We start from the raw sequence: 12,686 nt of genomic DNA on the forward strand, positions 1-12,686 counted from the left end.
CTAATCATTCGTATGTCTGCATTTTACTAATTGCAGAAAAGCTGCTGTCGATGTGCTGTATACCATTGGCCTATAATGACCTTTAATGTTTCAATAAAAATTGACAAGCACCTTAAAATGAATAACACATTCATAAATAATGGCAAGTAACAAAGGATTTATATTTTCAAACATAGCATTCTTTAAGTAGATATATTTACAAGTTTCATCTGCACAAACCATAGACCATATATAAAGTTTATATTTAGATTTACTACATTACAACAGATTTATATACAGTCTATGCTATAAACTGACAGTAAGTTTCAACATATGAGAAACAACCATTGCAAAAACAAATTTTCCCATTACTGCAGATTACATTTTTCCCTCAGCACCAAACAACACAGCTCTGAAAAGTATAATATAAATAGAAATAAATTAGAGGAGTAACAACTATTCCTTTTGTTAGCTAAAGTGGAATGACCAGCTCCTATAATGTGACCCACCAGAAAAGCAAAAAGATCATAAGTGCAACCGATCACCAGAACATTATTTGGTTTTTATGAATGAAGCATGAGAGACTCACAGGAGGTTGTATGTGAGTCACATGCAGCATGCCATTCAACAATGTCTGTTATATGTGCTTTTTCCCATTTTCCAGCTGTACATGCTTTGCATTCTCCTTCGTCTTCTTATCATTTTCTGATTTGAAAAGTGTTTGGATATCGAGCATGGCCTTCCATATGTGCTGACCAAACCGATACGAGTCCTGCAGGTCACACAGAGAGGCAATAACAGAGACAGAAACGGAGAGAGTGTTGGCTTTTCAAAGACACACATGAATACAGATGGATCCACAATATGCACAGCTCTCATTTTGTATTCTTACTGTGTCAGGGCTGGAGAACTTGCTGGAGATGTGGAATGTGATGAGGTTTTCTCCAACAATTATATAAGACACACCATAACCATCATCAGCAACCTGGCAGGAGACAACACATGGTGCTCTATTACTATTCAAACCCTCCCACATCAGGACAACAGGGTGACACGTTGAGACTTAAAACTTCTGCACCTCTCTATAACTAAATTTAACTCACTGGGCCAAATCCACCACCAGCGCCCACATATTTAGGGAACTTGTTGATGTCAACTAAATTGAGCTGCTGCTGCGGAGTCTGGCTGGTAGACAACTTCCAGGGCTCGGAAAGCACCTAGAAGCAAACACATTGCATATTGAATGGAAAGAGGCAGATAAGAGAGGAGAAGGCTTGTGCAGTTGGTGAAGAGAAAAAATTGTGGATCAGAAACTAATCAAACAATAGCAACGTGATAGGAGATTATAGTTCCAACCTTCTTAAGAAATGGCGAGTCGACACCAAGGTATTTAGACACAATGTAGAGACAGAATAGGTGACGGTCGATACCAGAACCAGTCATGGCCAGACGATACATGTTTTGATGCTTATCCGCTGCCTTCCGAAAAAGCGCAAGTCTCTGGGCATTCTGAGGACAAAAACAAACAGCAAAGTAGAATAGCTTCCAGGCACGTACATATGACATCAATGTCATATCAAAATGACATTATTTCTGGTAATGTCAGTGTCAATATAACCCTGTCAGAACATCAGTCCAGAGTCCAGGGCAGTGGCACACAGAGACACATTGCCTCTGGGTCTTGGTGACCAAGACCTAAGCGGCACAATGTGACCACTGCAAATGTGACCTTTTATACATACAGCAAGTGTGTGCATACACACCATGTCCACTGGTTGTGAATTTGTGAGCCTGGCAACACACAAATCTGACACCAGATATGTTTAAAGTCTAATTATTCTGCAAAAAATATATATTTTACTCCAGGAAAGAGTTTTAAAGTCTTCAACACAGCTACAAATGCAAAGTTAGCAGTTAACCATAGTTCAAACCCACCCATGCTTAAATTAACAGACCTCTGTGGTTTCACCGTTTCCTGATTTATGTGAAGCGTATGTGTGCTTGTGTGGTCTACTTACTGTTGCACCTGCATCCTCCATGGCTCTGACGAATGCAACAGCCTCAGACGTGCAGGAGCGTACCGTCTCTGTCCGACCGTCTCTGAACATACGAGTCATCGATGACTCGTAAGTCAGACAGAACACTCCCTGGTCCTAAAAAGCAGATGGACTGAAGTCATTTAGTGATGGTAGATGGCGCAATTAAACATTTAAAAGACAACAGTGAGCAATAATGCAAGTAATGTCATTTCAGAGACAGGATGGTGAATGGAGGCAGGCATACCCTGAACTGGGCCAGCTGCAGGGCGAGCTGAATAAAGGCATCGGGGCTGGTCCTGCACTTCTTGATCAGACCTTTGCCAAACTCAGTGAACAGACAGCCATGGAAGTCCACGTCATCAGCGATCTGCTTGGCTGATAGGTATGAGGTCTCAATGACGTCTTGGCACTAAGAGAGGGGAAAACAGAAAGATATCCTGATTCATTTTGTGATGGAAACACAGCTAAAATACCTTTAGGTCAATGGCAGCAAATGATGTGAGGCTCAACTGCACCTCCTTTGGAATCTGCCACTGCAGTCGAGTGGGATAAGGCAAGCCTTTGTTCACATCCCCTTTACAGTGCCCCTCCTCCGTGTAGCCAAGATGGAAGCAGTCTGTTGCAAGGACATACTACACAGAAAACACGACAGCTGAAGATATCCACAAACTCTGAACATGACAGGTGACGGTATCCACAAACTCGCATTGTTTTGACGTACAGTAGCAGAACACATTTCATACCTCCCACATATGTCCTATGATTGGTGCATCAGCCCAAGAATGTTCAGCATTTATACCCATTTTTCCATTTGGATAAGAGATCAAGGTGAAAGACTTGTCAAACCACCTGTGAAAAAAAGAAAGGAAACTTTTTTCAGGGAAGAAAACCAGAAAAAGTCAAACCGATGCTGCAGCCATTAGCAGAGACCTTTACTTGACTTCTCCGCCCACCTGTCATAACATTTTCCATGAAGCAAAGACTTGGCATAACTGTCAAGTGAGCCGGTCTTTGCAGGGTCATAACCCTGCGCCTCATCATCTAGTGTCAGGAAGAAGGCAGCTGACTCAATGGCATCCAGGGACACTTTGTTCACTCCCTGGCCGAAATATTTAATCCGAGCCCGAGCCCATGGAACTCTACAAGGGAGGACGTCAGAGTGAGACAATTTTGCATCTTCCTTTTTATGTGCATGTGCATATGTGTCCTGTGCATGTGTGTGTGGTTGTATACCTGTTTCCTGCAGTCAGGGCAGCTAATTTGAGTTCCCCTGGCTGGGGTTCTGATGTGTCATTGAGGATCCTTTGAAACTGTGTCTCAAGTTCACTGGGTAGGAGGTGACGCCCTCCAGTGTACAGCCACACTTGGAAGAAACGGCCCTTGTGGTAGACAAGCAGGTGCTTACGATCAGTCAGGTGCTGCACAATATCTGCAGGGGCCGACAAGAAAAGGAAGGATGTGTGGACAAAGGACAAGAGGAAAGGTGCAGGCAGCTAATTTCAGAGATAATATTACAATATTGTTAAAAGTATGATTAGGGACCAGTAGAGCCCTTTTGTACAATGAACGCTCCTTTTTAGCCCACATAACTACTCCTGAGTGCCTGCAGTGCAGCTGTTAGAGGGCTAATCAGCACTGGAACACAGTGGACCGCGTGCTAAAACCTTCAAGCTAGTTGCACTTCTGGGCATACCTTAGTTAGTGATGTCAAAGCAGGAATTTTCTTTTGACAGCTGATGGAAAAGATGTGCTATGACATATAGTTTCAGTCCAGGACAGCAGGTGCTGTTTGCCCAGTGCGTTTGAGTGTTGATTTACCCTTTAAGCTGCACAGACCTATGCAGCTGCTTACCTGTTTCAATCCCAGGGATGCGGGTGGTGTTAAACATTCTCTCCATCTGAGTGGAACACATAGGAACGGTCCCCAAAGCCCTCAGCTAAGATGAAGAAAGAAAAAGAAATCATCAGAAAGTTTAATCTAGCTGGGAAAGAAAATGAATCGATTTATTTATTCAGGATAGAAGATAGATGTTAGAAAATGAGAAGAGAGAGGGAGATGAAGTGGGGAATAAAGGATGTGTGGTTTCACAGTGGGTAGGGTTGAGAAGAGTGGGTTAAGTCATGGCAAGCATTACCGGTGCATGTTCACCACGTTCCAGTTTGCGCCTGTACTGCAGCATGGCGTGGACCACGTTCCCTGCCCGCGCAGCCTGTCGGTGTGTCGGGATCACGTACAAGAGGTCCTTCGCATACATACGTTCACCACGCAGACAAGTCAGCACAAACACACAGAAAGCAGACCAAAAAAAAAAAAAAAACAGTTATTCCAAATATTATTTTGTTTTTTGGTTTTTAAAAGAATGTTGCCTGAATGTATTTGGTAAAAAAAATGTCTTTTTATATACCCCCTTCCCACCTTTTACTGTAAAATTCCAGTATTGCTATCATTTAAATAACAAAATTTCTAATGCACTCCAACAAGGTACAACAAGCCATCTTACCATTGTATAGAAGTTACTGTTCACCATGATAGGACTCCTGCCCCTGAGGTAGATGTACTCCTCCCACCAGTCACTTACCTAGAGAAGACAACATATTATTATCATTGCATGAATGTATTTTTTATTTGAGTTTGAGTTGTCGTATCACTCGCAAACACTACTCACATAATTTGTTGCCCACCAGGATTTTAGGATGAGGTATCTCTGCAACTGGGCTGCTTTGGAATCTTTAAAGTCATTGGCCAAAATCTCCATTTGGTTGTACTGTTCGCTGTCCAGCAGAGGACGGACTGACTCAAGGTACTGTGGGAAAATAAAAAACACGGCATGTGTCGTCCGGGCAACGGAGAAGCCGAGATGCACAAAAACAGAAAACCTGGACAGCATGGAGCACACGTGCAGCTAACAGGACATGATTACATGATGGCTGTACTTCACAAGGTGCAGGAAGGCAGCTGGAACAGTAGATGGTGGTACAGCTAAACTATGTCTGTGTGGTCTAACAAGCTACATTCATGGTGTTGGTTTAGTTAATGTGCTGGATAGGTTTAAATGTAGGTGTAAAATTTAGAAATTTGGTTTTAGCTTTGAAATGATCATGGGTTAGTGTGACAAACATTAATGTTTAGACATCAGGTTACACTATTATAGTTTTGGTTTTTGATCACAGTTGGTACCTAGCAGTGTTAGACATAGTTAGACAATGCTTGATTATCATCTACCAGTCTGGCTTGTCAAAGTCCAGCTTCAAATGATTGATGGATTTCATTGCAATAAACAAACTTAAGCAAAAGAGCAAAACAATTTCTTAAAATCCCACATATAGTTTCAAAAGGATGTATCTGGTGTATTTCCATCTCATTAATTTCAAGAAACTACCACTATGTAGTCATTGTACTCACCCTGTGAATTGTATCATCCACACTGGGCACAGGGAGCCTGGGTAAGGAGGCCTGGAAACTGTAGAGCAGTGGCCTGCGGCCAGAGAACATCTTCACCAGGCTCTGGTAACAAACACACAACACCCAGGACATCGTGCATTATACTACATGACCCTTAACAACCTCATCCTCTGCACTGAGTGAGGGACACAAAGGTTAAACAGACGGTTGCAATGGCAGACAGAAGGACAGTCCTACCAGCCACACTTTGGTTGATGTGCTCATTTTTCCGTGGGATTCGAAAATCCATCCATGGTAGGAGAGCAGAGCTTTAAGAGTATATCTCAAGAGGTAGATGAGGAACAGCCAAAGTCCAGTGGCAAACAGGACGGCGCTCAGCACAGCTCGGGTCTGCACTGACACATAGTCTCTGCTCAGAAAAGGCACAACACTGCTTTCGTCAACAACAGGGTAACACATGAAATGAGAAAAAGGCAGGACAACTTTATTTGTAGATAGGTGACTTACTGCATGGCTCGTCTAAACAAACCTAAATGTCCAGCAGGCTACCTGAAACTGAACCACAACAAAGGAGAAAACACTGGCGGCAGCAGGTTTCTGACCTGTGTGGTAGGTTTTCCTTGATTGCGTCAATCATTCCCAGAGAGGGGTCAATGCGGGTATACAAGGAACTCATCATGGCAATCACAACTATCAGCCAACTGGACGGACTGGCGGGATAGACACCGGCCAACACGCCATTCTGTGAGTGAGAAGCAACAAGATTCAAAATTAACACAAGATGAATATTCATTGTCAATGTTCTGTTGAGACAATGTGAAGGAAAATGCACAGCTACTGAAAATACCTTTATAGATCTTAAATGCTCAATCAGAAAGCTTGTTTGCAATCTTACTGAGTGGCTCCACATTTTTGAATGATAACCTGAGATAGATCCAACGTGTACTTGTACCGCTGTACCTTGAATTGAATGGCTCGCTTCTTCCATGCCGTCACTCCTGACAGGTAGATGTTTTTGATGACCTCTTCACTCAGTTTAAGGTCCACACCATCCGGGCGCACGGTGAACTGGAAGCCCACCGCCTGATGCGCCTCAGCCATCTCTGAGGAGCACTGACATGGAAATCAAAGGGAAGCATTTTCAGGTTTGTGGCTGGAATTAATGGCTATGAGAAAGAGCAGAGTTCAGTGGAAGATGTAAGTCTTGCTCAAAGCATACTATAGACTGTTACTGACTGTTTACCTTCTCCATATGTTTCAATGTAAAGTTTGCATCATCGATAAGTATTTCCAAATTTTTCAGCTCCATCAACTATAAGGTCATTTTAAGGTCTTCTGTGCTATTAATATCATAATACAAAAATAATCTTGCTTTTGTGTTAGCTTTGAATGCTAGTTCGTAATGTGCATATGCCATATTTTGTAGTATTAAAAGATCAGACAGCACACTCTTATTCCCATCAAGTCCCCATGGGAAAGAGTGTGTTTCCACTGAGTGATGCACAGTTTTAGAATCATTTGGTATTTTATTCACTATTATTATACCAACGACCTGAAGTCTATTTTTTCTTTCTTTCTTTTCATTTTACTAATTATATAATTTTCAGAAAGAATAACAAAAAACAGGTCGACTCTCACAGATCTGACTCACAGTTGGGATATTATTTGGTGGAAAGTTGCACTGTTTGTGTGTGGCGTTTTTTTCATAATGTGATAGGGAAGGCCACTGATATGGGATTTACAGATGTCGGCATCAAAATGTATGTATTTACACAGTATGGTAAATTTAAAGGGTTCAGTCATTGTCTCTTAATGGCAGTTTGCATTTGTGAAATCCTACACACAAATATGCAGAGTTCACAAGCCACTCCATGTAATGGGCAGGGTGACAGGTCTAGGATTTCTTTTTCCATGTCATATGACTGAACAGTCACCAAGTGGGACAAAGTTCAATGGCCAGATATAGCGGTGCACCGGCTGAGCATGTGCACAGACCTCAGATGGGCATGAAAATATAAACACAGAGTACAACCAACGGATGAAAGCCAAAATCCTTTGGTGTTACAGAGCACTGTGAGAACCCAGCAGACAAGACAAAGGTTAGAATTCCTTTTTACTGAACAAATAAACAACAAGTAAAGATTAATTAGCACTCCTCCGTGACATTGAACTTCCCCATCAGGATTTTAGCCTGATTTTGCACATTAGTGGCTTAACACAAAGAAAACAGCACACTTAAAGGGTTCAATCATTCAGCATTTCCATTCTACCCTGTTACTATATACGCCTGTGTAATTAAACATGGAGTTTACTCTACAACTACCAACCTCTGCAGCTAACACAACAGCCTGCAGAGCTGAATAAACAAAAAGAAGGCAGACCCACACTTTACCTTTTGTCAGACCAGAATTAGGATAATCCACTCAGGCAGAGCAAAGCTGTGACTTTGGTTTGTGTCAGTGCAGCAGTGAAATTCCTGAGTAGTCAGGCTTGTATGCTCTGTGTGACTCCAGTGCCCTTGATGTGGCTTTCCTCAGGTAGTGAGATCAGAGCTGCCCTCTCCTGTGCTTTCTAACCCTCCCTCCCTCCTTCTCTCTCCCTCTCTCTCCCATGACATGCTTCATTTTGTAACAAGACACCAAACATAGACAGAGCCTAACCTCGTGAGCCTTGAGGGCTCTGCTCTGTAACTGAATCTGCTGCAGTGCTGAGAGTGCAAGCAGTGTTTAACTGCGATCATAAGAAAATAACAGTGCAATAAGGATAACAGCATGCAACTCTCAAATCATTATCAGCAGATTCAAGCATCGTGACTTTGTCTCGACTACAGGGTTAGAAAATGGGTGTTTATCAAGAGAGGGTAGAAAACAAATATGTCGTCTTAATTGTGTGACATTTTTGGACTCAGAGAGTTTAGGTCATATTGTCAGACATTTAAAAAAACAACAAGCAAGAAAATTAACAAAGGGGGACATAATACTCCAGCTAGGAGTCTGCATCATACTTATCCTATGTACAACCCATTTTCCAGAAAAGCTGGGCTGGGAAAGTTGTGGAACGCTCCAAAAACACCTGTTTGGAACATTCCACAGGTAAACAGGTTGATTGGTAACAGGTGATCATGATTGGGTATGAAAGGAGCAGCCTTGAAAGGCTCAATCGCTCACAAGCGAGGATGGAGCGAGGTTTATCACTTTGTGAACACATGATTGTATAAAGGATGTTACTACATGGACTCAGGAACACTTCATAAAACCATTTTGCAAATGACTGAATTCTATTTTATTTTCAATTCACACACCATCCCAACTTTTTTAGATATAACCTTTATTGGTAAATAACCAAGAAAAATCCCACTGAGAAGTTAAATCTCACATCCAAAGGTGAGCAGCAGTAACTATATGCAATACTGTAATATACAATACTGTAAGTACCAAAGTCTGAACAGAACCACAGTTATAATTTATAGTTAAGTCAAGTTCTGAAGTTCTCCAAATTCTTCTTCTTTTTCTCCCAGAGTTACTCAGTGCTTTAGGTTTAAGTCTAATTGTAGTCTGCCCTTCAAAACAAACTTCAAAATGAAGGACTGAGGATTGTAAACAGAGACAGTGATAATCCACCATTGCTAATCCACCTGGGGAGTTTATCTCCTTATGTTTGAGAAAGACTTTAGCACTATTACATTCAGCTGCAGAAACAAACTCAAAACATGAACAGAAAGGCAAAGAAGCTGACTACGACATTAAAAGTGAAGATAAAAGATAGCTTCATAGCGGGTGGAGATGGGCAGAGGAGGAAGAGCACTGAGGGATAGAGTTTGCAGATCCATCCTTGCAACAGTGTTGTGCTCTATACTTGGCATCAGGACCTGGTCACCAATAACTGTCCCCTGTCCTGCAAATGCCACTTTCTCAGCCCTGTGCACCTAAAAAGAAAAAATGATGGACAGATTTTGACTTTTTTTTTAAATATTAGACGTGAAAGATTTCTTTGTGCTTCAAATCAGCCCAATCACTAGAATAAAGTGTTGGCATTATACAGTTCTGCAAACCACGGATATGTTAAATTCCTAAGTTTCATACATATATCAATGTTTCTACAATAGTTATCAAAGTGACGTTACTGGTACATGCATGTGAGCTAAATTTCTCATCAGGACAAGGAGGAGGAGGGGTGGTGGTGGTGGCAAGACAACGGCAAATATGACTGGCAAGCAGCTCACCACTGTTCGCGCCATGTTTCTTGCAACAAAACTTCAGGACATTTTCCAGTCGTATTGTGCCAACAAAACCAAAATGAGACGCTATGCCTAACCCTGCCCCATCTTTTCCTAACTCAAAGCAAGTGGAATTTGTACCTAAGCAGACTTTAACCACAACACTGTCACGACATACAAATAAAAAATAGGAACGTTAGATTTGAACGTAGGGAAACTGTTGTATGGATACACAATGTTTCTCAGCCTCAGATTCTAGTTGGATACGTACCAGTCCCCATCTTTGGGACTGCAAGCAGAATGATGTCACCACATTCTCTGAGTTGTTCCCACCAATCACAAGCAGCCTGTCAGTGGCACCCAGGAAGTAAAGCGCAGGGAGGTCTGCATCTGCTCTGGTAAGAGTGGGAAGCAGCTCAGACCAGGAGTCTAACAGACAGAGAGAAGACAAGCACCGTTTTTCATACGTTCAGATTAGCGTGTTAGTACATACTTTCTGGGCTGTAAAAGAAACACATTCCTCTTGCCAAACAGAGCTATATCTTACCTTGTCTTGTGTCGTAGTGTAGCAGCAGTTTCTCTCCGGTCCTCTGGATGCTCCCCAACACATACAGTGAGTATCCAAGACTAGTGACAAGGGGCACGTCATGGGACAAGGACATGGTGAACTGGAAGTCAGTGAGCGGCAGCGGGGAGACAAACCTAAAGCAGAGATTATATTCAGTTACTAATACACCAACAAATAACTGAAGGGTGATTTTCTGAAGGGAAACAATTAGAAGAGAACAGCACAATTTCTCAGCATCATTCCCAAAACCTACCAGCTGAAAGACAAAGAGGACACGAACCTCCATGCGTCTTCCCAGGGGTCATAGCATTCCACAGCTGTATAGAGAGCCGTGCTGGAGTCCGGAGTCACCAGCGAGTCCAAGTACCAGCCTCCCACGGCGTAAATGCAGCCTCCGCAGGCCACAGCACTGAAGTGCCGTCTGTGCTGTGGACACAGCAGATGGTGACAGTTTTCATAATAATGTTATATGAATGACAGAGTGGTCATGAGCTTAATTCACAAGCTAGTCTCACCTTAATCAGAGGAGCCGTGGCGACCCATGTATGAGTGAAGGGATTATACCTAAAGGAAGCCATCTTGAACTCCCAGCCTCTCTTCACACGCTGTCGGTAACCTCCTATAATGTACAGGTAGTTATACAGGACCACTGTCGTGAAACACCACTTATCAGCCATGAAAGGAAGCTCTGTCACTGGATACCAATCTCCGCTGTCCTCTGAACCTTTCAGAGTGAAGACATGTCGTGCTCGTTCTGTTTCTGGGTCTTTCCAAGAAGTCAGGTTCTCTTTCCTGAGGCTGCAGAGACGTCGTTCTCCTTGTGTCCTCAGGTGGACAACTTCGTCCCTCTCTTCATCATTCAGACGCCTGAGGCATGAATCAGTTTTGGGGACAGGAAAGACTCATGTAGCAAACTCAGTCCTTGTGGCAAATCCTGCATGTCATATAATTATACCGTTACGTACTTGATGAGATGAGACATTTCCAGCAGGTTTCTGCTCAGGTAGGTGAACACTGTCATCCTTAGCTCCACACAGCAGATCTCCTGAGCCAGTCTCAGGTAGGACAAACAGTTACCTGGGCTGAGTTTATCTGCCAGGACTGACAGGCACTTTACGAGGAAGGCCTCAGTCAGGAGATAGCTACTGACCTCCGAGTCAGAGAGAGAGGAAGGAAGAGATGGTAGGTTGTTTTTGGGGTAAATGGCAGCGTTGGGTTTGCAACATGGTTACACGAAGCCTGCATACCTGGATATGTGTGTCCAACTCCTCCCAAGGTACTTTAAACGTATTATAGAAGGAGAACTCAAGAAGATTGTAGAAGATGGTGGAGGGCACGTGGTCCAGATGGATGAGGCTCTCTGAAGTCTCTCTCATTCTGGACTGGGACAAGGCTCGGAAGTACTCGCTGCACTCGGAGAGCCTCCTGAGGTCCACCTTAAAAATTAATTATTAAACCAAAACTTCTGCGGCCCCTAGTTTCGGGAGAATTGGTTGGGAGAGCTGCGTTTTGTTTTTTACTTACATGGAATGCATGTGTGCCGGTTTGGACCGTAACCATGGTTTCATCTCCATCTCCAAGGTGATATGTGCGCAGTGCCTCATTGGTTTTCCACTCCTGTGAGTCTGCTTTGCATGATCCTCTATCTGTGACACCTGGGGATGCTATCCAGTTGACTATTGGAAGAGCTCCACAAAGTCTTCTCAGACCATATTTCAACCAGAGGCTCATCCACTCAACGAGGGTCATAAAACACTGCCTGAGGGGATTCATCTCACTGACATTGTTGTTTCTTGAGCCCACTATAACATTAAAACTGTCTGTGCCATAAACTATTGTTACAACTCTAAAGGTCTAAAGATGATATGCACCTCTCACACAACCAATGCTCCAATCACAAGTTCAGAATTGCACTGTAAGTCCTCCAAAATGGGAAGACAAGCCCCCTAAAGAATTCCAAGCAGCCACTGCAATGGAAAAACAGAAGACAGAACAGTCAGTTTAGTCCACGTACCACCGGCTCGTCTCCTTTTCCCTGCTGCAGCTCTCACAGTCACGTGCCCTTTGACAGAACAAACAGCCAAACAGCTGAAAACAGAGACTTAAGACCACACACCAGCAGAAGCGGCATGTTAAAGAAAACAGTGCAGTTCACTACAAGGCTTCGGCTTCATCTTCAACTTCAGAATTCCTCTTTGTTCTACAGCAGATCCAGTTCAGTTCAGAAGCGTCCCTTGATCTTTGGCAGGGTACTTGTTTCTGGTTGGTCTATTCTTGGCACATGGAGGTGGGACAGCAGTCAACCCTCTGCAATGAAATATGGGTCTCCTTCCACCCTCTCTAGACGTCATCATGGCACACTCAAGTTACTTAGCAGTTACATGAGAGTAGCTTTTGTTTCACAAAATGTATCCACGTATTTGTTATAATATCCTTTAGACAGATCAGAAAATCAGGCTCACTGACACGTGTTGTAAGCAC

General features: G+C 43.0%; 2 protein-coding genes across 3 annotated transcripts; both read right to left on the minus strand.

Moving 5' to 3' along the window:
• Positions 1-70: 70 nt before the first annotated feature.
• On the minus strand, positions 71-7,950 carry cpt1b (carnitine palmitoyltransferase 1B (muscle)). 2 transcript variants are annotated; one of them, XM_041939421.1, is made up of 19 exons: positions 7,814-7,950; positions 6,382-6,534; positions 6,024-6,163; positions 5,659-5,830; positions 5,422-5,523; positions 4,685-4,822; positions 4,520-4,597; positions 4,154-4,261; positions 3,871-3,955; positions 3,252-3,447; positions 2,972-3,157; positions 2,762-2,867; positions 2,534-2,650; positions 2,263-2,427; positions 1,998-2,132; positions 1,336-1,488; positions 1,083-1,196; positions 872-964; positions 71-751 (listed from the first exon to the last, which is right to left on the minus strand). In XM_041939421.1, the coding sequence occupies exons 2-19, from the start codon at positions 6,520-6,522 to the stop codon at positions 617-619; spliced, it is 2,364 nt and encodes a 787-aa protein (XP_041795355.1). In that variant the 5' UTR covers positions 6,523-6,534; positions 7,814-7,950; the 3' UTR covers positions 71-616. The 2 variants fall into 2 exon arrangements, with proteins under 2 accessions (XP_041795355.1, XP_041795356.1); XM_041939422.1 differs by lacking the exons at positions 6,382-6,534; positions 7,814-7,950 and having other exon boundaries at positions 72-751; positions 5,659-5,811; positions 6,024-6,122.
• A 988-nt stretch (positions 7,951-8,938) lies between these two features.
• On the minus strand, positions 8,939-11,765 carry LOC121608524 (actin-binding protein IPP). The gene is made up of 8 exons (XM_041939832.1): positions 11,730-11,765; positions 11,453-11,641; positions 11,171-11,355; positions 10,721-11,072; positions 10,486-10,631; positions 10,185-10,339; positions 9,909-10,066; positions 8,939-9,346 (listed from the first exon to the last, which is right to left on the minus strand). The coding sequence occupies exons 1-8, from the start codon at positions 11,763-11,765 to the stop codon at positions 9,164-9,166; spliced, it is 1,404 nt and encodes a 467-aa protein (XP_041795766.1). The 3' UTR covers positions 8,939-9,163.
• Positions 11,766-12,686: the final 921 nt, after the last annotated feature.

This window comes from Chelmon rostratus, chromosome 6, assembly GCF_017976325.1.
Source record: "Chelmon rostratus isolate fCheRos1 chromosome 6, fCheRos1.pri, whole genome shotgun sequence".
Classification (NCBI taxonomy): domain Eukaryota; kingdom Metazoa; phylum Chordata; class Actinopteri; order Chaetodontiformes; family Chaetodontidae; genus Chelmon; species Chelmon rostratus.

Bases quoted from the DNA above. Each gene is read 5' to 3' on its own strand.
- LOC121608524 (XM_041939832.1), bottom strand. From the start codon at position 11,765: ATGGTTACGGTCCAAACCGGCACACATGCATTCCAT. The intron at 10,632-10,720 runs GTGAGACTAGCT...CTGTGTCCACAG, and splicing joins CCACGGCTCCTCTGATTAAG to CACAGACGGCACTTCAGTGC. The intron at 10,067-10,184 runs GTAAGATATAGC...TCTGTCTGTTAG, and splicing joins ACACTACGACACAAGACAAG to ACTCCTGGTCTGAGCTGCTT.
- cpt1b (XM_041939421.1), bottom strand. From the start codon at position 6,522: ATGGCTGAGGCGCATCAGGCGGTGGGCTTCCAGTTCACCGTGCGCCCG. The intron at 5,524-5,658 runs GTAGGACTGTCC...GTTTGTTACCAG, and splicing joins CATCAACCAAAGTGTGGCTG to AGCCTGGTGAAGATGTTCTC. The intron at 2,868-2,971 runs GTGGGCGGAGAA...TTTTTTTCACAG, and splicing joins CATGGAAAATGTTATGACAG to GTGGTTTGACAAGTCTTTCA.